Source organism: Bactrocera tryoni, chromosome 1 (assembly GCF_016617805.1).
Source record: "Bactrocera tryoni isolate S06 chromosome 1, CSIRO_BtryS06_freeze2, whole genome shotgun sequence".
In the NCBI taxonomy this organism is placed as follows: Eukaryota; Metazoa; Arthropoda; class Insecta; order Diptera; family Tephritidae; genus Bactrocera; species Bactrocera tryoni.
This window is the reverse complement of record NC_052499.1, coordinates 22179318-22207049: the sequence shown is the minus strand read 5'-3', so window position 1 is coordinate 22207049 and position 27732 is coordinate 22179318. Positions and strand designations below refer to the sequence as shown.

The 27732-nt window shown below is 38.1% G+C and overlaps 1 protein-coding gene across 1 annotated transcript; it reads right to left on the bottom strand.

The window, feature by feature from the left end:
• Positions 1-393: 393 nt before the first annotated feature.
• LOC120770681 (acetylcholine receptor subunit alpha-like 2) lies at positions 394-26535 on the bottom strand. The gene is made up of 7 exons (XM_040098269.1): positions 26302-26535; positions 22754-22908; positions 18206-18386; positions 17905-18064; positions 10558-11152; positions 10217-10418; positions 394-986 (listed from the first exon to the last, which is right to left on the bottom strand). The coding sequence occupies exons 1-7, from the start codon at positions 26533-26535 to the stop codon at positions 792-794; spliced, it is 1722 nt and encodes a 573-aa protein (XP_039954203.1). The 3' UTR covers positions 394-791.
• Positions 26536-27732: the final 1197 nt, after the last annotated feature.

The window sequence follows — 27732 nt, the reverse complement described above, 5'->3', positions numbered from 1 at the left end:
CAGTTCCCAGTAATACAGTTCTGACCACAAAATTACTTTAAGATAGTGTGGACTTTGGGAACGATGGAACTGGAAAATACATTAGAGATCATCACTTTATGTGATCACTGGCTACAAAGAAAGACTTCGTATATACTTTACTTAGGATGAATAACTGTTATATAATTCACCCATGGCAAGTCTTCAGCTGGTTGAGTCTGTATACCTTTTAAAACAAAAAATCTTTTGAGTTGTTGATTGTTTGAGTTGGGACTCACTTCGGCGCCCAATGAGTGAAGTGATGGCTTAGGTGCATTCGCTTGAGATCAGTCGTTCCTTCGACCACGCTCTACGAACCAATAAATAAAGATTCTAAGTATGACTTACTTTTGATAATAAGAAAAAAACTCAACACATTTTTCTACTTATTTAATTTTTATTTAAATGCTCCATATTTCTTAGGGGTTTATGTGCTTCGAAGTGCTTACTAACTACAAATATTTCTCATTTATGTGATTTGTTTAATTTAACATTATTTTTCACCCGGCAAACACGCAGTATAGCTTGCCATGTTCGTATTTAACTTTCTTTTTAATTAATTTTTATTAAAATTTTGTTTCTGGAAGAGTCAAGTCTTGCGAGAAAACCTTCAGTGCGCGCACGTTGTGTGCTTCTTGCTTACCATATTTCTAAGTAAGCGTTAATTTTATTAGGCTCAGCTTCTTTTAAGAAGTCTTTTACTTCCATTATATTTTTTTATTATTTTTTTATTTAATGATTTACGCCTTTATCTTTGCTTTCTGCTTCGACGCTTATGACTTCTTTTCGGTTAAGTTATAAAGTTGCTTGGCAATCACCGACAACTCCACATCGATCGGCTTCGTGTCGTCGTACAACGAAGGTGCCTCGCATAGAATCATGAATGTACCAACCAGTGATGCGATCATGAAGAGCCATAAAAAGAGACGATCCAGTACCATGGCAACAAAACCCCAATCTTGATCTTCCTGTAAAGAAAACGGAAGTGATAGGTGTTATTACGATAGAAGTTTTAGAGGTGAGATTTTATTTTGGTATTATAGTATTGAGGGCTTGAAATTGGTTTTGGAAAGGTGCTTATACTTTTTGATTGTTATGTGTATTAAGTGAAAGTATATAATTAGTATATAGATAGAGAAGCTTCGCAATTGGCGCCAGATTCTCTACGGAGCACTTTCTAGACTGTTAGCAAGTACAAAACAACTGTATCATTCTCAGAGTGTTGTGTTCTTCATACTTCCAAAAATCTTGCTATAAATTTCGCGAGTTTTTGTTCAATGGACATCAAAGCTCTCCGTAAGCTTGATTTTCTCAACGAATGAAGACATTTGATTTTAGCAACTCGCTTAAATGTCTGTTGCAAAGGAGGTTCCATAGTTGATTTGATATTTATCACGTTTTATATATCAAGGAAATATTGTATTTTACATTTATAATAATTTTAGGAACCAATTTCCAACTTGGGTTGCTGTGATTAAAGTATGCTATTCATTCCCAGAAGTCGAGTTAGTAGAAAATTTTATTGATCCACCTTGACCCACTTACCCAAATCGTATGGACTTTTTGGATCAATTGACCGAACTTATATTTTAATGGGTTGTAAAACTTTGGGGTGGTGATTTCTTCTTCCTTCATGACCAGCATATGGAGTGAAGGAGGTTAAACTATTTAAAGTAAGCAGTACCGGATTATTAGCCATAGACTTTAGACGTCATCATATCTATCTATTCTTGTTTCAATGGTTCGCGGATTTAGATTTTGTGAAAGATATTAGGCATGAAAAATCGAAATGATAGAGAAAATATTTAATAGCGTAATGTCATCCAAAATATATATAATAAGTAAATAAGAAGTTGTGCGCCGTGAACCGTTGTATAGCCTGATTTCCCGTTGTTTCTAAGTTTAACTGGTTGCACCGTTAAGGTACCACTGCACAGTTGACCATATTGAAAGCTTTCTACAGTATCTGTGTGGGTGTCCATGTTACTGAAAAATTGGACTCGGTTAATGAGTAAAAAAGTCGCAAGTGGCTTCATTACTGGATAAAAAGGGATATATGGCGATAAGTCTTTTCACTTTATTCAGCAAAGGTATTGAGTGATTGTGAGTATAGAAGTGTATCTATCCACATACCAAATGTATAGAGAACTAAGAACTTAGGTTAAAGATTTTATGAAGTCTAGCAACCATTCTTTTAAAACTTTTGGTTTGCTTCATGATGGACTTTATACCACAAAACTAGTATATACAGGAGCACAGTAATTCCTATAACGTTATATCGGCTTAAAACATACTTTTTGGAAGATAAAATTGTCGTGAAAATGAAATAAAAGAATTGGTGTTTGAGAATCGACGATTAACAGTCAGAGATCTTGATGGTGTCGTTGCAATATTTTAAGAATCAGTGAAACAATTTTGAAAGATCATTTGTGCCTAAGAAAACGGAAAGCAGGGTTGATTGCAAAATCACAAATTTTTTTTTCAAGAAACAGCGTCTTGTCAACGGCTGCAACGTCTGTGAAACAATGTTTTCGACTAGCAGGATGTCATGAAATGTATTACTACTGGCAATTAGGATAGAATCTATGCTTAGACCCAGAAACAGAAGATCAGTTGGCCGAATATCGTAGAAAAGTTGAGCCGAGCCGAAAAAAACGTCAAAGCATGTGAAAAGTCAAGGTTATGTTGACAGTTTTCTTCGATTATCGAGGTGTGGTGCACTCCGAATACCTTCCTACCGGTCAAACTGTCGACAAGAAATAATTCTGTGCCGACAACTCTTGGTTTGTCTGTTTAAATCATGCTTAGAGTTATTTTACTCCAATTTTGTGAACAAACAAGAAGAAAGAGAAGAACGCAGAATGACACAACCAACATTATTGACTAGAACACATGCACCAAATTAACAAACAGCAGAATCGGGAACAAAGAACATTATCCTAAGCACACTCTTCTTTAACTACACTTTCTTAATTATCCGCTGGGCAAACACTGAGTTAACCACAATGATTTTCCATTCATTTGAAAAACATATTCCTCTACTGCTATCTCTTTCAAACCCTACTCAATAACCCACTAAAAAGAGAATTGGTTACAAAAACACATTTGCTTTATCGCGCAAACTTTTTAGACTACTCATGGAAAACTTTTCACTGTCTTTTCGCGCGAAGTCTGCGATTGAATTGCGTCTTCTCATAATCCTTGGATTTGCCGAAGTTATCAGCAGAATGCTAGCGGCCGTTCATCTTTCAATCATCGAAATCAATTGCCAAATGATCGATGTAAACCGCAAAAGTTGGTTATCGCTTGTTGTTATTGTTGCATGGTAGCGATTGACCCGCTTTATTGCTTTTGCGAGGGAAAAAGTCACTGAAGTAGTCATTTGTTGTTGTTGTTGCTGCAAAAGAAGCGCCACAGCTAAAGCATTGTGGGTTGATGGCCCTCATAAGTGCATACTTCTGTCGGTTGCTGTCCGCTCACACACACATACACACACACACACACACACAAACATACATATACGAATACGTCCGAGTTTAGCGAATATTTATTCTCTTGATTGTAACAGCACAACATTGCCGAAATCCACTTTTAATTACTTTTATGCAATTGACTGCCAGCGACCAAGCGAACAGCTACAAAAACAACAAGTCCACTCTGACCAAAGAAACCGCTACAATCGGTGCCTCGGATTTTTTGTTTGTTTTGTTTTTATTTTTATTGGTGATTTGGCGGTTATTCACTGTCGCTGTTGCTGCAGCCGGCCAACATATTTATTTATTGTTGTTGCGATTTGTTGTTGCATATCTGACTGACATGTGCAGAAGTTCAATCAACATCAAACGGTTGCGGAGCAGTAACGCTTAACTTTGTTGCCTTTTCGCTTGTTGGCGGCTCAGCGTATGTATGTCCCTGTGAGTGTGTGTGTGGCTTTGACTTGTAACCTTATGCGTCGATGTGTTTTAGATGAGATAAATCCACGCTTATTTGAGGGATTGCTGACAGTTCGCTGAATGAAAGTTATTGACGACTTGCGACTAAATTGTTCCGCTCTTCTACTCAGTCAATTGACGAATGGATTTTAAGGGAGAGCTTTGTAATAATTGAGTTATTGAGAAAATACAAAACGTTGTGTAAGTATGAGTTGTGCTTTAACAGTTTTAATTGGCCTTTACTAATACAGGATCTTAAAAATTATTCTCTAATACTAAAAAGCTTTAATTGAGTTAGGCAATGGACATGGCTTGAGTTCCGAAAAACAGATGTAAGCCAATAGAGATACAATTGACTCAGCCAAGGAAAATAAATTGCTGCTTTTAGTGGAATTTTCGATCACGTTCTCAGAACACCTTTAACCGAATGAAAAGGTGACAGTTGGTAAGTTTAAACTATTGACAGAATGGCCAGGAAGCCTGATTAAAGTCGGAATATTCTCGGACTGATAAAAAAAAAAAACATTTTCACGTGTTCCTCATTATCGCCTTTAAAATACGCTTTCAGCGATTTTTTTGTTTTTCGTTTTGGTTTATTCATATTAGCGCCATTCGCTAGATTGTTGGATAGTTTCGTCCTTTGTTCATAAACCCACGTCTTGTCCCCAGTAATGCTGTTTTGATGAATTTGTAGTTCTGAAATATCTCTTTAGCGACCTCTCCTTGATGTCGTTGTTGCAATAAATTCAGGTGATTTGGTACGGTTCTAGCAATGACACGCTTTAGATCCAAAACATTAACCAAAATATATTGAGTCGATCCATAAGAGGTGTTTAGATCCACTGCTTCCTTTAACCTTTTCAATGTTACCGTCATTAACAGGGGTAGATGATGAACGACCCTTGTGAAAAGTTGTCCGTAACTTCACAGTATTTATTGAATGCTTTATGCTCTTCATACACTTGAGTTCGTCATAGAGTAGGCCGTCGAGGTACAGTAATCAGTTCTGCAATATTTCCGAGGATTCTGTTGCCATGATTCAGTTGGAAACCCAAAATTTCAAGCAAAGTCTTTGTCTTTTCACTATCTTATAGATTATTTTAGTCTTTTCGTTTTTAAATTTCAAAAAAAAAAAATAAACTCTTCATCTAGTTCTTCTTGGCAAATTTCAGTCGAATGAGATGTGTATGACCTTCTTGGAGGCCTACTTTGCAGACCGCTACAAAATTTATTTTGCTGAAGGGTTGAACAAGTTGGAGCTTCTCGGGATCGAGTGTATTAAGTTAAATAAAAAGAAGAATATGAAATAAATCTCAAATTTTTGTTTAATCGGTGTCGGAAGTTTTCGGCTCCATGTTGCAGAATCGGGAGTTTGCAAAAGTTTTACCCTCCTTGTTAAATAAGTGCTTCTTGAGCTTACATAACCAGTATGGAATGCAACAAGTAGACGTAATTTAAGTAGAGAGTTATACATGCATTGTTGTACAAGGATTTTCTAGTAAAAGTTATAGCTATTTTAACTTGGAATAAATCAATCTCGTCAAAGGATTTAGTAGCTATTTTCTCACCTTTCTTTTAAGCTCTCTCCAGCTAGAGTGTAGGCTAATAATGGGCTCAATTTCTTTACATTTGATAGAGTTAGGTTAGGTTAGATGGCTGATCAAAGATCGCACCTGGGCTACTATATGTAGTCCTTTGTGAGACCACAGAAAGAAGAACTCTTGTGTTCGAACTTATAAATTAGCCAAACACTTAGTAGCCAATATAAATTTGTCTGAATGTATGCGCTCCCAAGTGTTTAAGTCTTGACCTTCCGAACGCGGGACAGTCCAGAAGGAAGTGTTGAGTTGTTTTCCCCTACTTCAATACAGCTTTTGCAGATGGCATCTGGTAGGATTCCCAGCTTCACTAACGCCAATAGGGCAATTAAAAGCCCCAAACTAGGGAGAGGCTAGCCTCACTGAAGGCAAGGAGATCACTATATCTCTTGGGATGATTTTTGGGCCAAAAAGATTTTGCGACAGTGCATGTACCGATGATAATCCAGCGCTGGCCAAGTTTCCGCGAAGCTCAGTTATGTAATAGTAGGACACAAGTGGATCCGGAAGTACCGATCCGCTCCCATTCTACTTGTAGCGGTTCTAGAGTTCCTTTTCTTACTAGCTCAGCAGCTTTACAGTTTACTGTGATTCCGCTATGGCCTGCCGCCCATACCAGTCTTATCACAAAGACACTCGAAGCTATTGATAGCGAGGTTAAGTATTCTTTGACCAGCCTTAAACGCACTGTTAATGAGTTTAAGGCTAGATCGCCGCTCTGTTATCTGAGTGGATGGCCATTTCTCTGAAGGAGGCTACACACCGGAGCAGTAAATATATTGCTACCTTAATGGCCGCAATCTCTGCTTGGAAGACACTGCAATAGTCAGGAAGTCTGAAGTTGGAGTTGATAGAGAGCTCCTGATAGTAAACTTTTCCACCAACTTTCCTCGCAAGCTTTGACCCATTTGTAAGGAAGCTCACTGCCCCTTTCCTCCAACGGCTTCTTCCCACCCACAACTACCTCCCCAAAGTTCGGTGTGGCAACTCCAAGATCTAAGTGATCCGGTATAAAGTTAAAGTGAGTAAGGATTTACGAGTGTTCAGCTTCCGACGATGTCTACGGGCAATATTTGATATGTGAAAGATGGCGTTAAGTGCCATGGTTGGAGTGGATCTTAGTACACCACACATGCTGATGAGCGCCGAACATAGAACGCTCTCGACTTTCTTTGCCAGTGTGGTCTTTTCTAGAGCTCTCCATCACATAAAGACGTCTGATAGAGTTGGTTATTTAAAATTTCGAAAACTTTAATGAGAAAAGCAGGTTTCGGTTGTAGATCCGTTTATATAATAGACTTATAGAAAATCTTGAGGTACCGTGTTTTCGAATTATCTTGAATGCTTCTTGAAAACAGCAAATTTTTGTGCTTTATTAGTTTCTTTTGTAGGCTTTCTTGTAGTTTTTCTTTCGCAGCAACTTGAGTTTAATTTTTAAAGTACTTCTCGATTCTACTATTACCTCATCGATATGCGCAGGGGATCACAAAAACTCGTTTAAGTAGTTCAGTAATGATAAATTCATAATCCACAAAATGTTCAAAGCTATAATGATACCCATAATGATGGTGGTCACCAAGCCTCAACATAATTATTAATGTAAGCTTTCAAGCTTTTAGGAAGCTAAACTGTTTATCGCCGGCAGACAAGAAGTTGGAAAGGAATTCGATTATGTAGGCATATTTTTTGTGCCTCTAAATATGTGAATCACCGGGCAAAGAGCAAAAGGCGAGCGCAATGAACCGAGTAATGGCGGTATTGAAGTAAGTCATGGTTAGCTATGAGTTAAAGCGGAAGCAAAATTTTGAGTTTTTAACAAAAGTTGAAAAACGGAAAAGTTAAGCAATTACAACAAAAGCGATACCAGAAAATAATCGTAAATACACAATGGACAAAAACAAAAACAAACTTGTATCAATATTTGCAGCACAGCGCTGTATTGATTACTGTGAGTAATGACTGGACACAATCGAGCGTGAAATTAAAATTTTTTAAATAAAAGCGAAAATTACCGAAAACCGCAACTGAAATATTCTGTGCATATACATCACTATATGCATTGACTTATATAGTGAAAGTTTAAAAATATAGAAAACTTATACATATGCTATACGAAGTGAATACTTAGACATTACATATTCTGAATTTTGGTAAGATCTAAAAAATCATTATTATTATTATTATGATGTGTTATTCCGATGTGTCTTTGGTAAAGCTAAATTAAGAGACTGTTAATTCGTTTAGACACGGACTTCCGTTAAACTTTCTGAACTCTGTGACTGCGTTGGAAACCTCCATATAGTAAGACTCTGGCCCGCCTTAAAGTACATTCTTCTAGCGTCATAATTAAGTTCTGCAGATGTACGTTGAAATGAGTCGCACTTTATTCTGAGCGATTCTAAAAGCACTAGATATTTCAAAAGAGCATGTGATAACAATTGCTTTGGACTTTTTACTGAGATAACCTAGATACCTTGATTGTGACTCCCTTCCGGTAGTGAATTTGCGTGGATGTGAAGATGAGTGGAAAAAAAGTGGGAACCGTTGCCTTGGCCTCGTTACTGAGATAGCTTTGTATGAGTGCATTGTGGATTTGAGTGGGTAAGAAGATGAAGGCAAAGAAAAGTCGGTACCGATTCCAAAATCAAAGTCTATATGGTAATACTCAATACCCAGCCGGACGGTACTGTTTCTCGTAAAAGAAAATGTAAGGACAGTAATCTCAATTAAAGCAGAGTTGTCCACTGCTTTCTTAGGTTCCAAAAGGTAGAAGAATTCGACTGTAGCCTTTCGACCGAAAATATTGGGATACGGCCCTCGGTGTAACTGCCGAAAATTTCAAAAGCGCGTGACTCCGTCCTCTAATAAGTATCTCCTAAGCAAACCAACCTAAATCTCCTAACACAAATACTATAAGATTTCATAACGATGGTGTGATATAACGGTACTTTAAAATCTACTTAAAATTAAATCATTAACTAAATATGCCAGAAATATTAAATTCACCTCCAAATAGTCTGAGAGGTCTTTAAAGGAGCCGGGGTCAAAACTGAACGATGAGCACGATGTCCATAATAACCAATAGGTGAAATAACATTTCTCGAGACCCGCTCGACCGATTTCAACCACATTTGGCACGTGACATTCACCTTCATAGCGTTTACATAATACAGTGTTGAAAATGTCACGAAATCGGTCTACAGCCACGCCTACTTTCCAAATAACACAATTTTAAATTCTATTTGAAACTTTCACTTTTCACTATACAAATCCAGAACCAATTATTAGGGTAAAACTTTGTTCAAATAGTGCCTTTGAGATTTGCCATCTTATGACTAAAATTTGTCCAAATCGAACTGTTCAAGCCTCTATGTTCTGAATATGTGGACCCAGTGCTTATAGTTAACTTTTTTTTTAAAAATATTGGTCAATGTGTGAGATATAAAATTGAAACTTAGAGATAATCCCTTTCTGATAGTAGTATGTATATCTGTGTGCCGAAAATGGGTTGAATCGAGTCAATACTTGACTTAGCCCCATATACCTAATATAAACATTTTCGAACTTCCGGATGACAAAAACACGCAATATCGGTCAATGTGAAAGTTATCATGTTAAAATTGAGAGTGCGTGTTTTCTCAATAACGATGCATATTTATGCCTAGAACGAATAAAATCGGATGAAAACAAGCCTTAGACCCCTTATAAGTAACAAGTCTTATGTAGCTGAAGGTACTTTCCCGGCTTTAATCCTTGTTATACTCGAAATTATGTCTTCCTTGCTTGTTTTCTTTTTTTTTGTATTTTATTTTTCTAGACTAGGCTTTATTTGAATATTTGTCTACCAGATGCGTGAAATCACTTCTAGATTCCTTGATTCGTGCTTTGTCCTCCTATCGCAATGGTCTACGCACCAGGAACTTGAAACACAAAGAGCTTTAAAGGTCTTGAATTCACCATGCATTCATGCTTGGTATATAATATTGACAAATAAAAGAGAGACCCACGAAGAAAATATGTGATTGACTAGAGCAGGAGGGTAGTAGCACAGATATTGTTGGGTTAAAACGGAGTTTAACTTGTTTTAGAATCTACTAATTTGGGTCGCATTAGAGGTAAATATTTTACCTTTGAATATCTAAGGGAGCACGATATGTGTTAAAGAAGAAATCACCAGGGTTTGTATGAGAACACAAAATAAAGGAATATCATAGGTGTTATAGTTATAGATGTATGTATATCATTTATGACGCCTTTACGAAGTCGTATCGTGGATATTCAGCGGGTTGAAAATAACAAATGGAGAAATATGAAGAACTAATTGATTTGCTTGTGTAAATTAAGCAGAGCTGATATTATCACAAAAGAGGAAGTGAGCCGTCCAAAGCGGGCATTTTCAAAAGTTTTCGAATCTGTAAGCCAAAAGCTCTTTATGATAGAAATCGCTTATATCTGTGTGTACGTAAATTTTATTTGAACGGACGTTTTCAGTAGTCTACAGCATTCATCACTCCAGATATAAATAAGTAATCATTCAAAAGGAATCTTAAAGCCTATATGAGAAAATTACATATATTTGAAATATATATTTGTATACGGATATAATACATACACTTTTAACAGCAGTGCGAGTATATACATGTATAGAGCCAATATGTATTCACTTACCGCATTGAATTCATCCTGTCGCTGCATGTGGTGCTGTATGAACATCACATTGTGAATTGCCTTTTCCAGCTCGAATGGATATTTTTTACGCTGCGCCACATCGCTGAGTGAGTCGTCCAGGCCGGAGAGTACCGACGGTAAGCCATTGTAACCGCTGAGAGTGCTTAAGCCGCCGCCCAAAGCGCCTACCAGACCGCTGAAGCTGATTTCGCGGAATCAAAAAGAAGCAAAGCAGAAAAGAACACAGAAACAAACCGAATAATAAGTGAAATCCTTATATGTATGTAAAGTAGAAATAAATAAGTAAACTACAAACAAACTCTATCAATAAAATCAATTACCGATTGGTTGCGCTGGTGGCATGTAGTCCATTGCAACCGCCACCGCCTAAGCCGCCCATCCGCCCCTGCATGCGGCGCAATGAATCCGGACTGGAACTGCCCGAGTTCATTTGCATCTCATCCATGAGCGCCTTGCCGAATTTGGTCTTACTAAATTTGGTGCCGTAATTAATTTTACTAGCCGCTAAATCGCGTAGCAAATCTTTTGGCACACGCATCAGCAGTAATTTCGGCAGCCGTTTGATGAAGAAGGCACGCACCCACGGTGCCATCTTATGTGTGCTCGGCTTGCGGTAATGTATATTGAGTATGATAATCGTGATGACGACACTCAGCCCCACCAAAAGCATAGTGAAGAGTAGATATTTGCCAAGCAGCGGTAAGGCTAGCGATGTAGACGGTATAATTTCCGAAATTAGCAAGAAGAACATAGTCTGGGAGAGTAGAATGCTTATGCAGAGCGCGATTTTCTCACCAGAATCGGCGGGTAAGTAGAATACGAGCACGGATAAGTAGGAGATACCGACGCAGGGTATGATGAGATTGACGGTATAGAAGAGTGTCTTACGACGCAATGTTATGTTGAAGAAAATATCTGCAAGTATTTAAGAAGTTGGGTTTATAAAATGATGAGAGATAATACTAATATAGACAAAAGTACGAATCCAAAATTTAACTTAACTAACCTAAAATTTGAGTGAGCAGTAAAGGTACAGGTTAGGCTTAAAAGTGCGCTTAAATGGTCTTAAGATATAGTGGTGAATTATTGGATCACATAGAGGACACTATGGGTTTTTTCACCCAATTACCCGTTTACCACCAACACAGGGGCGTGGCAAGCCTCTAGACTTTACCATGGTCGATTTTGCCCTGCATGCGGTTTTTTTACACCTTTTTGTGACATCCAAAGGCCGGAGCATGTAAGCTAGATGTTTCGAACAAAATTGTATCATTTATTGGATGTTACAGGCTTCTATTAGCGCTATAAAACACTTACAATCGTCTGCAAATCACTTTGCATTCATATGCGTCACCCTTCGGCGACCATTAGCGCCGAAACAGGGTGCACTAGATGACGCAAACAACTTGATTCATGTAAGCGCACAGTTGCACGTTACGTTAGAGACACCAATCTCGTATATCGTTGAACAGGTGAGTAGCGATCAACAAAACACAAAACAGCGGGAGCGGGTGTCTTCCAAAAGAATTGGATCACTTAGGGGACACTATGAGCTTAGGCATATAGAAATACAGTTCAAAGAACTTTATAATCGCGTTAATGTAGTGATTTCGGAAGGTGGTCAACTCCGAGGAAAATGTTCAATTTTGGAGCCTTAGAAAAACCCATTACTTGGGTTGGGAAAGAATGCGGGTAGCTTTAAGAGAGGCGTTGGAAGTGTTTGAGATCATCAAAAATCTCAACATAGAAAGGGTGAAGGTAAAATACCCAATATTTTCGATGTCTAGGAAATGTAACTCTGCTAAGAATAAAATGGAAGGTTCTCAAAAGAAATCCGGGATGAAACTCATCTGAAGGGTTATCGAATACACAGTACATACACGTAAGTTATGAAGTTGGAAAAATAAGAAAAATTGGCGGTTTTAATAATTCAATTCCGTTAATTTTGATGTAAAATTTCCTCAGTGCTCTAGCAGGGCAGTTGTCGAAGTCAGACCGTTATGTAAGCAAACTGAACAAAGCTCGTTTAGAACCACTTAAGGCTGGATACTGCAAGAGGTTCGTATATGCGATACGAGTTTAGGCATAAAGACTTCATGAACCGAATATCCATCTGTAAGTCGCAACTGAATCGCAATGAAATGAATTCTTAAAGCGGATGGATACTGGATGGTCACTTACGAGCATGTTAAGCGAGTACGTTCTACTTGAGGTGAGTCCCGAAAATGGCCAAACTAGGATTGACGGTCTGGCTGAAGGTCCAGGTTGTTATGTATTTGGTGAGATTGGCTCCAGTCAATGACCATCTACTACAATCACCTGCTCTGCCACGTCCAAACACTTATTTCGGACCTATAATTTCCAATATTGACCGTTTGAATTAAGCAATTGCTACGGCCAGCTTAGAAGAGAAATTATATTACATTAGGACAACGCAAGACCGCACACATCGATAGTGACTCACCAGAAGCTTCCAGAGCTTGGTTACGAGATTACATATGAATCCAGCTTATATTTCATTCTGACGCGAAGTGATTAGTCCGTACTTATCTATGGAAAATGATTTGCTGAGCCTGAGCTAGAGAGGTGAATGGGTGCCTCTTCTTATTTAAACGGAGTATGGCACTCTCTTTCTAAGGTAAGCAAAGGCGTAGACAACATCCAAAGTTGGACATTCGGGAGGAAAATTTTCAAATTTTTGTGAATCTCCAATATAATATTTTTGTTTAATGAATATGGACATAAGTCAAAGAATGAAATCTAGAAAAGCTGACAAAGCCCTGTTAATCGAACCAAATAACGGGATAAAACTCAAAAAAGTTCGGATATAGTATTTAAATGCGAGCCAGGTTGGACTCGCTACGTGATCGTTAAAAAAATTTTATAATGTGCAACGGTAAATGGTTGATTGAAAAGGAAGGCGCATTAGTGTCGGACTACTGGCGGCAACAATTAAGCCATCATAAACACATTTTGGTTCCGGGTGGTCCAGCAACTCAGTGGAGCTCATCCAGGTGAAGGCTGGGCATTCGCATAGTTAATAGAATCATTATTCTCCGCGCATGGCTGCATTCCGCCGAATCCATTTTTCTTACTTTCTGAAGTTGGGATCTTAAGGTTAGGTGTCCTCTAATGACCAATAAGATGTTACTAAGCTTCCTTTTGCCCAGCAGCAACTTTACGGTATACCCTTTGTTGCTTGTGTTCCTTTATGATTGGGTACATTGTTTTAAACAAACCTTGAAGGCGTTGAAAGGGGTGATACAGCTTAGTGGAATTGTGTCTTCTGCTGCTCTCGAGCGGGCCAGCTCGTCTGCCTTTTCCTTTCCTTCTATATGACCGGGTACACAGATGATATTAAGCGAGTTACCTACTGAGTCAAGTCATAATCTCTTATTATTTATTGGTGCAGACACCGCTTATATGGTTATATCCCGCTTGCATAAATTAACGCAATGATTCTTAGTATTACCGTTCTAGATAGCGTTAATAGCTTATCCACTAGAAGGTTTATGAATTTGCTGGTCAGAGCAGCAGGCCACTTGGCACCTACAGCTGTACCCACAAGTTCGGGCTGAAAGACTAAATTGTAGTAATTTAGTTTGAAGTCATCTTCTTGGAATGGGTTACTACAAAAGAAGCCTGCTCCTGTTCCTGTCGCACCGGTAAATAGTTTGAATTACACATTGTCTTGTCTCCTATTGCAAATAAGATTTCTCTAATAATCGCGCAAAAAGATGCGTTTTTCTCAGTGTAGTACATGAAAAATTACCGATCTCAACAACGTTTACAAAATCTAGGCATTGAAATAACCAACTAGAGACTCATAAACAATTTATACCTTACCGCTGGAAATTAAGTTCCAAAGGCAGGCAGTTTGACAGGCGTGTATTATTGAAAACCGAAGCGAAGGGAGCAAGCGACGCAAATAAAAAAAGAAAAAGGTGAAAGTACAAAGAAAAAATTTTAAGAAATAAAACAATAGGTATACGAAATGTACGCTACCGTTAATCGGTTTAGCTTTAGCCGAATTGAATTTTGAAATGAAATGAAATAATCAACGAGAGACTCATAAATCTTGGCTGCCGCCTTTGCCGCCTGTGATTGCTGCCTTTGTACTGTAATTTCTGCACATATTTGTATTTTTTGCTTTGGTTTTGATTTTGTTACTCGCTTCTTGCTTATTTTTGTTGTATTTGTTATTATCCTTATTTCTGATTTATGATGTGTTAGACTTTTGAGGCTTATAAATTGCAAGCGCTTGCCATGCGCTATGCTGCTTTTGTCGGGAGCATACATACATATATGTTAAGTATACATACATACATATGTATGTAGTATTAGTGGGGAGTGTGTGCCCTTGCTGGTGTGCGTGCTGGGCGCGTTTTGGTCATGTTGACAGTTTGATTACACTTTGCATGCAAAATAATAAAGTCTTAGACAGCGATGCGTTGTAGCGTACTGGGAGTATTTGTCAGCAGGCACACAACGACATAAATACACATACATGCACATATAACGATACACATTTAAAGACAAAGATACACAGACACAGTTATATGAAATAAATGCATATATCCTCTCATTTGTGCTCTAAAAGCTGTCACAGACGTGCTGCATATGTGCGTGTGGTTATGTTTACATGTGTGTGTTCAACAGTAGAGAAATATTTAAAAGTTTCATAAATGTTTTAGCACATTGTTGTAGAATTTTACTTTTAATTTAATATTTCGGTTCTTTGAAATGGAAAATGCTTCGCAAAATTCCTACAGGACTTCGCATTTATCAGCATACACACGCATGTACATGCGCATATTTCCATATAATCCAATTCAAATATCTGCATATATGTAAGTATACAATTGCACACACACGCACAAACACATATTTGCTGATATTTATTTGTCTGCAGAATTGAAAATTCCCTATAGTATCTTACTCGATTTCAATTCATAGCGCAGTGCCGTTGTAGGCTTTGTGTTGGTTTGGGACTTGGAAGATCGAACACGTTGCCGAGTATACTCTCAAGCCAACAAAAGCACAATAAATTAAGTTAAATACTGAAAAATGAATTATTCTCGGGATTAAGGCAAAATAACCATGCCTCGGTTAGAAGATAAATGTGTGGAAATTAAATGGCTACAGTCCGACTATTTGATAAAGAATTGGTTAGAGTAATGATTACATTATTATTGCACTCAATGTGTGTAAGAAAAGGAAGAAAAAGGAACTGCAGTTGAATATTGAATTTTATGACAGCAATATTACAACATTTAGATACTTCTTGTGTCGTGGACAGTTGGTTATTACAAGTAATATACAGAAATATGAGGATATACCCGAAAATTGATTGGCGGTACTTCAGAAAAAGGACTATGCCAGTATTATAGATCAAAACAATGCGTTGCTCAGCGCCCCAAATAATACCTGTTTTTTGCAAGTATTATTTGGTTCCAATTGGTAGGACACCTTTTCCACCTTGCTTGCGTTCGAGGCCGATCTAAAACCTCTGCTGTGTTGGGGGCCCGGCACCCGTCCGCATTGCGACTCCACACTGAATTGAATTTTCAATTCTACCTGCTTTTGGGTTTACACCACAGCCACCACGAATCTTCTCAAGGAATCAAACCCAAAGAGCAGATTGGAGCAAGCTTCGAGGGCTAACTGCTCTCCGTGGTACCAGATTTAAGTCTTCGCTCAGACATTCTAGCTTTTGCTACGTCCAGTTGAGCACCCATAAAACTAAACGACTGCTGACATTTGCCGCTTGAACTTCAATTGTCTTTTCATTAGAAGGAATCTCACTCAGAGTCTACAATATCAGTTCAAGCTGAGTTTTTTAGCACTATTTCTGACAAGTCTATGCTGAAATTACGAGGCAAGCCAAAAAAAAACAGATATAATGCGTATTAGACTTTAGACGCCACTTACGACACGCATACCTTACGGCGGGAAAATTCTACCCCTGTCCGCTACGGAAGTAAATTCGACAGTCGGATAATTAGTGTGAGAACTATATCGTTTTGAATGAAGGACAAAATCGTCGCAAAGCGGCGGCATTTCAAAAAAAAGAAGTGCTGTTTCACCAAGACAATGCACCGTGTCACATGTTAGTGAAAACGATGGCAATGATGTCATGAATTAAGCTTCAAATTGTTTCCGCATCCTTCGTACTCTTCAGATCTGGTCCCAGCGACTATTTGCTGTTCTCAGATCTCCAAAAAATGTTCGCTGGGAAGAAAATTGAAGAAATGTTCGCCCAAACTGAGGCCTATTTTGTAGTAAAATGAAAATTGAATTGCTTCCAAATCCTTCGTAGTCTCCAGATCTGGTCTCAGCGACTATTTGCTGTTCTCAGATCTCCAAAAAATGCTCGATGGCAAGCAATTTTTATCAATTGAAGAAATGCTCGCCGAAACTGGGGTCTACATATTTTGTAGTAAAGTGCAAATCGAACTACAAAATGGTATTGAAAAGTTTGAGGGTCGCTATAAACAGTGTATCACTCTTGAAAGGAAAGAATTTTGCAAAAAAATATTTTTGCTGCGGTCATTTGAAATTTCCTGTTATAAAAAGCTAAGAAAATCCTCTATGCGCATTATCTGTTCGGTTACTCTTGTGCTTTTAGTTGATCATTTTGAACCATAGTTACCCGCCCGACACATTGAGGTACTATCTAAAATACAGCTAAATAAAACGCATTTTAACGGATACCTTTTGAGTCCTTTTATTTGAAGATATTGGCGTATTGGCGTGATCTCGTGTCAGTCCTTTGAAAAAAGCAGAGCTCTCTGTAACTTTTCCCTTGTCCTTTCTCTTTCCTTCTCTGTCCTGTTTTTGTTGTTGCTAAAGCTTAGAACATTCCTCAAACAATTTTTAGGAATATCGTCGAGCTTGGCTTTTTATAAACTGGGGGCGTTAAGTTTTGGAAGAATTGTGTAATTGGATTCCAAAACGCGTTTTTTTCGCAATGCTGATTTTAGAGTTGGTCAGAAAATTTTCTCCGAAACGGCTGAATCGATCGATCGAAGTCGTTCCCATGACTGTCGGGTCTAAGTAACCGGAACGGACGTGGATTTTTATCCAGCCAGGAACTGTCAAATAGGCACCATTCCTCGAAATTAATTCGAGAATTTTTTCTGCCGCTACAACAACAACAACATCGATCGATGTTTTCTTACGACCTTCTCTGAAGCAAAGTTTTTTCACAAATATCGAAGCCGCCATTTTGCCAATGAACTAAATTTTGCTTAATCCTTCGATCAACACCCGCATTCATCTTTGTACATTTTTTTTGGGGTTTTTGATTTGAAATAATTTTAAGTAGGAAAATCTTCCTCACAGACAAACATATTTTTTGAGAGGTTTTCTTCGAGATTAGCTACGAGATCAGGAGAATCCAAAAGTTTTAAGAATGAATTACCGATTAGCAAAGTACACTAAATTTTGTTAAAGTGTTGTTAGTTCCAAGTTGAATTGAGGAAAATCTCTAAAACTACAAAATGTAATTGTTTTCATCTGTAGTCTCATTGAAGGAGCTCTTGAAGCTTTCAGTGCACATCTGATGAGGTTCAAAAGTCTGTAAAGTCTCTACAGCAAAGTTATGATCTATGATTTAACAACTGATATTCCAAAACGTTAAACATAATTATAGTTTTCTAAATTACCTGGATATGGTTCAGCACAGCATGGATAGTATTTCTCATGCCGCTCTGCTGGTACACCTAAAATATCCCACTCCACGCTGGGATAGTACTCACGCAAATCTATACCGATCTCGACTTTATTGTCTTTATCGTTTCGCTGATTGATGTGCTTTAAATCAATCTAAAGAAGAGTGTAGTGGAGAAAATACAATAAAATATAAGGCTTAGGCAGTTATAATCTTTATTTGTAAAAAATATTTTTATAAACTATTTTTATTTGAGAGTCTTGTAAAATTATAGCAATATACTATTCACATCTCACCTGATCACCATCATAGGTCCACGAACCGAACTTCATGAAGCATGTTTGCTGATCGAACGGAAAATAGCGAACATCGATTTCGCACGATGATTTGAAAATAGCCGGCGGCGTCCAAACAACTTTGCCGGTGTAATGGAGAATAGCTTTTGTCATGGTTGTGACCACATATTCGCCGTCAGCGCTGTTGAAAAAATCAAAGGTAGATGTTTGAAAAAATCCTGACATTAATAAATAAGGGATCGAATTTGTATTTGGAAATAAGACTTTTCAACACAAAATTAACAAAATATTTATTTCAAATGATTTCAAAATTACAACTCCTTTTTTGGGCCTAGATTTTATAGCAATTTCAGGATGGACCCAATCACCTTAGAAGTTTATGTGCGAACAATCAGTTAGTCAGTAATGAAATTATTCTATAGTCTTCAAGCTCGGACTCCATGTTCGACCGGAGAGCTTATGATATAATGCAGTAATAGTTGATCAACGTGCTCTGGTTATTATTCACATGCACTTCGGGGAAAATCGATAGATCTATTTCTTTATAAAATTCAATCCGTTTGCTTCGTAAATCCAGTAGTGGTTGGGATATTTGAAATGAAAGTAATTTAATAATTGCTGACATATCTAATGGGATTGGAATTATACTAATTATAATATACAATTATTCAAAATAATCATTAAATTTGACTTTGTGAAGTTTAGAAATTTGAACTATTCCATTTCCCTTTTCGGTTGGTTTGAAATTCCTTTTGAATATGAAAGCGAAAAGTGTGTTCAAGTGAAATAATTTAAAAATGAAAAGTAGTAATTGCTATTTGTGATTGCATTACCTAACAGGGTGGTACGAAATCAGAGTCAATAAATATTTTCAATATGAAAACATATTTATTAAAATGTTTGAGATAAAATTGCTATTAATAAGGAAAAAAATCACGCAAGTGAAAACAGTTCTCTGATTGCCATTCACTTGGGAGTGGCCAGAAACAATTCTGTTACATATGGCTCAAGCAGCTCACGACTTCCGGTCGTTGACCAAGTATCCTCTGGTTAGCCAGAAAACACTCGTTGGAAGGCGAGCTAAAGTGAGAAGGCGAAACATTCGCTGCGTAGGGTTGTGCGCTGGGTTTGGAACCCGCCTTGGAAAAAACACTACCAAGGAAAAGAAGAGAGCTTTTACTACTGTAGGCAGTAAACAGTAAGATTTTTATACTCTCGCAACAAAGTTGTTAAGGAGAGTATTATAGTTTTGTTCACATAACGGTTGTTTGTAAGTCCTAAAACTAAAAGAGTCAGATATAGGGTTATATATACCAAAGTGATCAGGGTGACGAGTAGAGTTGAAATCCGGATGCCTGTCTGTCTGTCCGTGCAAGCTGTAACTTGAGTAAAAATTGAGATATCATGATGAAACTTGGTACACGTATTTCTTCCCTCCATAAGAAGGTTAAGTTCGAAGATGGGCAAAAGCGGCCCACTGCCACGCCCACAGAATGGCAAAAACCGAAAACCTATAAAGTGTCATAACTAAGCCATAAATAAAGGTATTAAAGTGAAATTTGGCACAAAGGATCGCATTAGGGAGGGGCATATTTGGACGTAATTTTTTTTGGAAAAGTGGGCGTGGCCCCGCCCCCTACTAAGTTTTTTGTACATATCTCGGAAACTACTACAGCTATGTCAACCTCTCTCTACAGAGTCGTTTCCTTCAGGCATTTCCCATATACAGTTCAAAAATGGAAGAAATCGGATAATAAATCCACGCTCACCCACCTCACACAAAGGTTGCTGCGTTGAAAATCACTAAAAGTGCGTTAACCGACTAACAAAAACGTCAGAAACACTTAATTTTACGGAAGAACTTGCAGAAGGAAGCTGCACCCAGACTTTTTTTAAAAATTGAAAATGGGCGTGGCGTTGCCCACTTATGGACCAAAAACCAAATTCGGTATATAATATTTATGTACGAAATATGAGTGAAATCGGTTCACAACCACGCCTTCTTCCAACATAACGCTATTTTGAATTCCATTTGATGCCTTCTCTGTATAATACGAGTATTAACATTAGGAACCAATGATGATAGTGGAATAAAACTTTACACAAATACGGTATTTGAAAAATATGTAAATGACGGATAATGAAATCTCGATTATCACTTTACCATGCGAGAGTATAAAATGTTCGGTGACACCCGAACTTAGCCCTTCCTTACTTGTTTTTCTTGTTTAATTTCAATTTCATACGAAAAACCATTCGTTGAATTCTGAAGTATATAAAGTGCATTCGGCGACTTTTTCGATAAGTGAAATTATTTAACAAAGAAGTTGCATTAAATTTTGTGTGCGAAATCAAATTTCTGGTGCCGAACCAATCAGAATGTTGGAAAAGCCCTTTCGTTATAATTATTTGTCGCGAGGCAGGTGTTTTGTTTTGTTCGAACTATTTAAAGAGGATCGAAAACGCGTAGACGACGAACCACAGTCCAGGACGGCCATCAACTGATGATCAACACGTCAAATTGGTGCTTTGGAATCGACGATTAACAGTTAGAGATCTTACTGGCATCATTGGGATATCGGAAGAATTAGTGAAACCATTTTGAAAGAACATTTGGGCTTGAGAAAAGACTGGTTCTAAAGCCATAAGATTTTATTGAAAAATAGCGCCGCGTTAACCTCTGTGAAATAATGATTTCCGACTACCATGATGTCATTAAACCTATTATTACCAGCGATAAGTCTCGGATCTATACTTACGACACGGAAACAGACGATCAATCGGCTGAATATCGTGGCAAAGGTGAGTTGAAGCCAAAAAACCACGTCAAAGCAGATCAAAAGTCAAAGTTTTTTTGACAGTTTTCTTCGAATTCCTTCCGATAGACCAAACTGTCAACAAGGAATACTATTTGAGTGTTATATGTCGTTTGCTTAGTAGTAAAATTCTGCAAAGAGTATAACGATTCCAACCGTTGATTCTTTGATTACTAAAGCATGTTTCTTCTTCAAGAGCAATCAAATAATAAAATATGCTGGGTACAAGGATTTCCAACGTCTTTCTCTCTTGGCCTTCCCTTGGTTTTGGGATTTAGACTAAAAAACAGGTTAAAGTGGACTTTTGATATCTATTTAGGATAATAAGATGATGTCATAGGTGAACTAGGTAAGCAAGCTACTTTCAAAGAAGATTTGCTAACAAAATTGGATTAATTTGATTTGATGTCGTTGAGTACTTCCGTTATTTCGGTTAATATTAGCCGATTAGTCAAAGGTTGATGTTGACTTTGAAAGAACACTTGATCGTAAGCGGCCATATTTTAGCCATTTTCCCAAAAGAATTCGAAAAAGATATAGTTCTGCAATTCGCCTTTCGAACCATAATAACCAATTCTGTTTTTAAAGTGGACTGTCTACCAACCAACCTATACAAAAATAACTTTGACTTAGTGCTGTTTCAAGACCTGTGATTTTCTGCTAACATCCATTGCTTAGGGAGCCTTTGAAGGAGCTGTGCGGTTAACGGCAGCTTTTTGGGACTGCGATGAGATTGTACAATGCGTTTTTTTCTGCCTCCTATATAACTGGGTCTAAAAGCAAGCTTACTAAGCTAAAGGTTTACAGATTGCCAGATTAAAAATCAGTGATCATCTGTCGGATCGCTTGATCTTCAACCCACTTTACATTTTGGCTCCCAGTTAAGATAATAAGGATTAGATAAATTGTCGCCGACGTCTCCAACGGCAGGCCCAGTAAACATGGTGTTTCGACGGGGTCCAACCAAAGGAAGAATGGTGTCAGATGAGTAGGGTTAGGTCATGCGAGGACTCATTGTACGCTGGGAATATACTATATATGTCGGAGTCTGTTCTGGATAAGTAGGAGTTTGACCCGCTACAGTGTCCAGAGCGAAGTTGCGCAAGGGTCATTTTCGTTTCTCGTGGTGGTCACAAATCGGTGATTATTGTCAGTCGGAATCTTAACGCCATCGGCTGGTGAAGTCTGTACTCTAGTTTGTGTCTATCGGTGTGCATTTAGAGGGGGGTATTGATGGGCATGTTAGGTGCAGGAGGAAGATAACTTTTTAAGAGATTTTAAATTTCTTCGTCATTACTGTTGATAACTGTATCTTTCCCTATCTATGGCAGACGAGGGGTTATTTTTTGTTTTCTCAGCGATGTATTTTTCACGGTGTTACGGGCAATTTAGCTAAAGTTTTTTTAACAAGACTCGGTATAATGCAGTGTCCGGTTAGTATAACAGTAGCTACACCATCATTTGTAGAAAATGTTGTACGCTAATTATTTTTTTGGTAATAAAAATTGGTTCATATTCTTTAACCAATTGTTCCTCTGAATCATCTTCAGAGATAATCAAAATTTAAATGTGATAAATTTGACTTCATCCGCAACGATGGATTACGAAAATCTAACTTAATGCTGCTTTCGGCCATTTTGGACCGAGCCATCATATTAACATATTTCAGCCTTTTATTCAAAAATTAACATTTGCACACTCTTAAATCATTTCTACTTTATTCAATACTCACTTATTATAGAGCACTATATCGGGCAGCCAAATATGCTCGGATGGCACATACAACTCGGTAACACCGCCATACTCCGAGGGATCCCATTTGAATTTGTGATCCTGCCATTCGTGTTCGAGCCAAACGTTCGTCGTTAAGATTTGGTCTTTCAAATTCTGCAAGGAAACAAAAATTAATTCTATTTTTTTTTATATTGCAAGTTAAATATCGACACAGTGATTGCATAAAATTACTGCACGCCAAAGCAAGGTGAGCGGTGGCGGCGGGAACAGCATGAAAAACTAAAGTTGATTGAAAAGGCTACAAACACTTGAACATTGTGTAAAATGGCAAAACGGCTGCAGGCATTCCAAGAAACCCGATGGCAATCTCACTGAATTGCCAACTGTGCTGTTGAACGCTTGCGAGCGCCTGATTGTATGCTTTGATTTTTGCACATTTTTTGCTTTGCTTCATTTTGCATTCACCATTTCATTGCTATTTCTATTTTGATGTGCTTCATAGTATGTGTATATGTGTGAGTGTGTGTGCTGATTTTCCTTCGCTATAATTGCTGACCTTTTGTTTCAAAGTGCGCGCTTTTAATTTCGCCCGCATGTCCTTTTCCATTCATTATTGTGCAAATGAAAAGTCTAATTTCTTGACTATTAAATTTATTTCCTCATGCAACTGAAGAGAAATGTGTACCAACCATTTTTTACAATTCCCTTCCAGCCAACACTTTTGCATAGTAATTGCCTTGCCTTTTAGATATGCAGTGCTTGTGTGTGTATTTGTGACTGTGTCTGTCGGCTAGTTGAGTTGATTGTTTGTACCGGTGTGTAAGTGTGTGAGTGTATGTGTGTGGGTATATTTGACACCATCAAATTGCTGTTAAATTGGCACTTTTTCGTGTCCTTTGTTGGCAATAAAAGGGTCAGACGTTGATATTATTTCGGCGCTAGTGCTGAATGAGCTGATTGACTTAAAGGTGTAAGGCAAGTTTTTAGCGCACCTTTGTGATTGCCCAGCGATATGGTTGGGGTTGCAGCTGGGCGCGTTGAAATTGGTGTCAGCAGAGAAATGTACCCAATTTAATTTTGAAATTACTGATAACCAGATAGGCAGAGGAGCAGGCAGCCGAAGCACACCAGTTACATAGACTTTGAAAACAATTAAAGGCGCCAGTGTGCCTATGTATGCGTACCAAATAATAGTGGCTTGAATAAGTTAAAAAATGTATATATTAAAATGAAATTGTTAAAATGTTATTGGAAATATTTTAATGGGTCAATTGCATTAACATATGCGTTGATATAGCGACATCTGAAGGCAAAAAGTGTGATGTTCAAAGCAAAACAGTAGACACGCACTTGCAGTAGTTCCGAAATCTGTGTAATTTTATAGCGTAAAGGGGTGAGAACATTGGCTAGGTAACATTTGAAGATCGAAAACAACATTTTCGGCACACAGGGTTTGTCCGGAAAGTAATAGCACTGATTTTCTTCAGCAGCGACTGTACTTCGGAGCGTGCGCGCGAGTGGATTCGCTGTTTTCAGGCCGAAAATCCAGCGTTCATTACAGCAGAGGTACGCGATTAAATTCTGTGCTAAACTCGGTAAATCTGCGACAGAGACGTTTGATATGACGGTCAAGCAGGCTTGCAGATATTGCTATAGCAAGAAGCAGTGTTTCGGTGCCAAATATAGGTCTTTTTGGTGGAATCTGGGAAAGAGTTCAAGAGTATCGTTCACTCATGAATTTGTTCCTCCTAGAACAAACCGTCAATGCAGGAGTTTTCCGTGGAAGTCCTCAAGAAGAATCCAAACGAATGGTCAATTGGGTCCGACAAGAACATCGCAGCCGGATTGGAAGTTGCACCACGACAATGCCCAGCTTCACCAACCGCCTTTCTTGTGAACAGGTATGTAATCGACGTCGATATCCACAACGCTTCACGCAGTCACCCCTATAGCCCAGATGTTATAAACAGAAGAAGTGATGCGCAAACAGAAGAGGTGACTGATGCCCAGATCATACTAAAATTATGGATGGCAGAACGCTTCTCTGAGGCTTCCAGAATGGTGCGGAAGCATAACTCCAGGTTATGGCGAACTCAATTCCTTAATAGATTATGGAGCAGATGTTCCATTGCCCGATCATGAAGAAGTTCGAATAGCAATTATCTGCCTGAAGAACAACAAAGCGGCAGGGGCCAACAGATTGCCGGCCGAGCTATTCAAACACGGCGGCGAAGAACTGATAAGGAGCATGCATCAGTTTCTTTATAGAATATAGTCGGACGGAAAGCATGTGCAATGATTGGAATTTAAGTGTGTTTCGCCTAATCCACAAAATGGGAAACCACACAAGCTGCGCCAATTACTGTGGGATAATTCTCCTCAACATCGCATACATGGTTCTATTGGAGTATTGTGTGAAATATTAAAGCCCATCATCAAGAAACTGATTGGATTAGATTCCGTTAGTTCTGCTTCCTCCAGAAGGGATAAGAAAGCAAAGCAAATGGGACTGGTAGTGAACAAGGGTAACACGAAATATCTCCCGTCTTCAAACAAACAGTATTGGCTCCCACGTCACTGTTGACAGTCATAACTTTGAAGTTGCAGATAATTTCGTCTATCTAGGAACCATTGTTAAATACCAATAACAATGTCAGCCTCGAAGTCCAACGCAAAATAGCTATAGCACTGAGTAGGCAATTGAGAAGTAAAGTCCTATCTCGACAAACGGAGGCCAAATTCTACAAGTCACTCATCATCCACGTCTTGCAATATGGTGCAGAGACATGGACGATAATAACATCTGATGAGTCGATGTTACCAGTTTTCGAGAGAAAGGTATATTCGATTAACAGTAGCAAAATTCTGACTCTACCAACACTGTTCTCAAATTGTTATGAACCAATAATTTTTGGGTTGGACGAAAGTCTACAAACCATAGAGATAATATGAGTTTTAAAAATAGTTTATATACATATGATTAGAACGTTATGTGAGTGTTACAATTGAGAACTTGGAACTTAGACTTATGGTTCAGTTTTATTTCCTTATGTATAAATTTTTTTTGTTTATATCCAGCGCTTAATAAGATAGCACTTTATCATGCAATGGTTCTTCTGTCCAATACCTACTCATCATCTATTATTCCTAGACTAGACAACAGGTAGTTTAAATATCTTGCAGGAATTCCTGTCTATGAGAGAATGTATCTCTTTATCGGTGGTGCTCCAACTAAATATTATGATATTTAGAATTACTCGAGAGGAAACTTATAAACCTGGCTTCGGCACACGATGTAGACTAATTAAATGAGGTTTTACTTCTAGAACGATTGCTCACTTTCTTGGGTAGGGAAATATATATTTAAGGCACCTTTATTAATTACCGAATTGTCTAAACGATTGAAAATGAAACTTGCTTGCTTTTCTGATTAAAGAAACTGTCTTAAATACATATGAAAATACATCTCTTGCCGATTTAAAAAATATTTATATACTATATATCAATGTAACAAACTTGCGCTTCCCACCTTCTAGTCATACTTACCAAATCGATCAGCTGTGATAAGCGTAGACCGAGTTTTACCAATACCGTGTCCGTATTATTGCTAACAGGTCGTATGAGCCGATTATAGTTGCTGAGCAAGTCATCGTAGAGCCGTTTGGCATCTGGATTCGCGTGCACTTGAACAACGCTTTCGCAGAGCAATAGCAACACAATTAAAAGGCAAATAAATTTGCAATTTAGCCAAAAAGTGGCTAAATTGCGTAATGAAGACATTTTCTACAACTTGTTTAGTTTATATGTATATTCGTTTAGTTGCATATCATGAAAGATTAAAAAAAAACTTTTGCGCGCTTAAATGTAGGCAACGATTGATTGTTACACAAAAAGCAATTCAGTGCATATTTACGGGCGCTTATCGGATATTGCTGAGGGCACAGGCATATTAGATTTGCTATGCAGCCGGTTGTGTTGGCGGTTACCGTTTTTTTTACTACACCCGCCTTATGCTTTTCCTCGTGTTTTCTGTCTTTTTTTTTTGTTTTTTACGATTTCTTCTTTTGTTACTTTTTATTTATTCTGCTACTTTGGTTTTTGTGTGTGCTTTTAGTACACTTTGCTGTGACGTCCAAACAGACAAGTACTAAAAGTCGCTTTTGACACAAGCTGGGTGTAGAAACGTCAGCAAATCGAACAGCTGGATGAATACAAGCGGCTCGTGAAATGACAGCGCTTAACTGTTGCTGAGAGTTTGTCGCGCTGAGAGCGTGTGCTCGTGTCTAGTGTGCAGCGCACGATTGGGCGTGCTCGGCGTGAGCGGTATGCAGTGTTGTTGCTATTGTTGTGATGCGCACGTTTTGTTGCTGAATTTGTTGTTGCTTTGCTGAGCGCTTGCTGCGGCGCTTTTGTGTGTCATTATATTATTTTCTATATTTTTTTACGATTTTACCCTGTGTCATTGACTTGAATGTTGGTGATGACGGCGGCAACGCGCCTAAAAATATGCTTTGCGTGTTTTTTCTACAAATTGTTTGCTTTTAATTTCAGTGCTTTTGACAAAAATTTATAGAAAAATGTTTTCTTGGTAAATATGTGACTCTGAAGAACTTTATTTTATTTCGGAAACTTAAACTATTACTTGAATTATACGACTTTGTTTGTCTAACACCGTTAGAAATAAAATTATGTTTACATTCAACACATTTTGTAACATTACTCGTTGCACTGGCTATCTAAACTACTTTCGTGCACTTGAGGCGCGCCGTGTCATCACAGTTCCTTGCGCAAAAATATCAAAAACCATACTGAAGCACTGAGTATTGTTTTTGTAGCGTCGCTGGCATTGCCGCTAGAATATTGTGTGCCACAATGCGGGATGTGATTTGTCGCTTCGTTTACCGAAAACAAAATTCTCAGCTCAGAAACGCGTGGAAGCTGTTGGAGGCTGCAAAGGCGTCGCGTAGCCATCTTGCT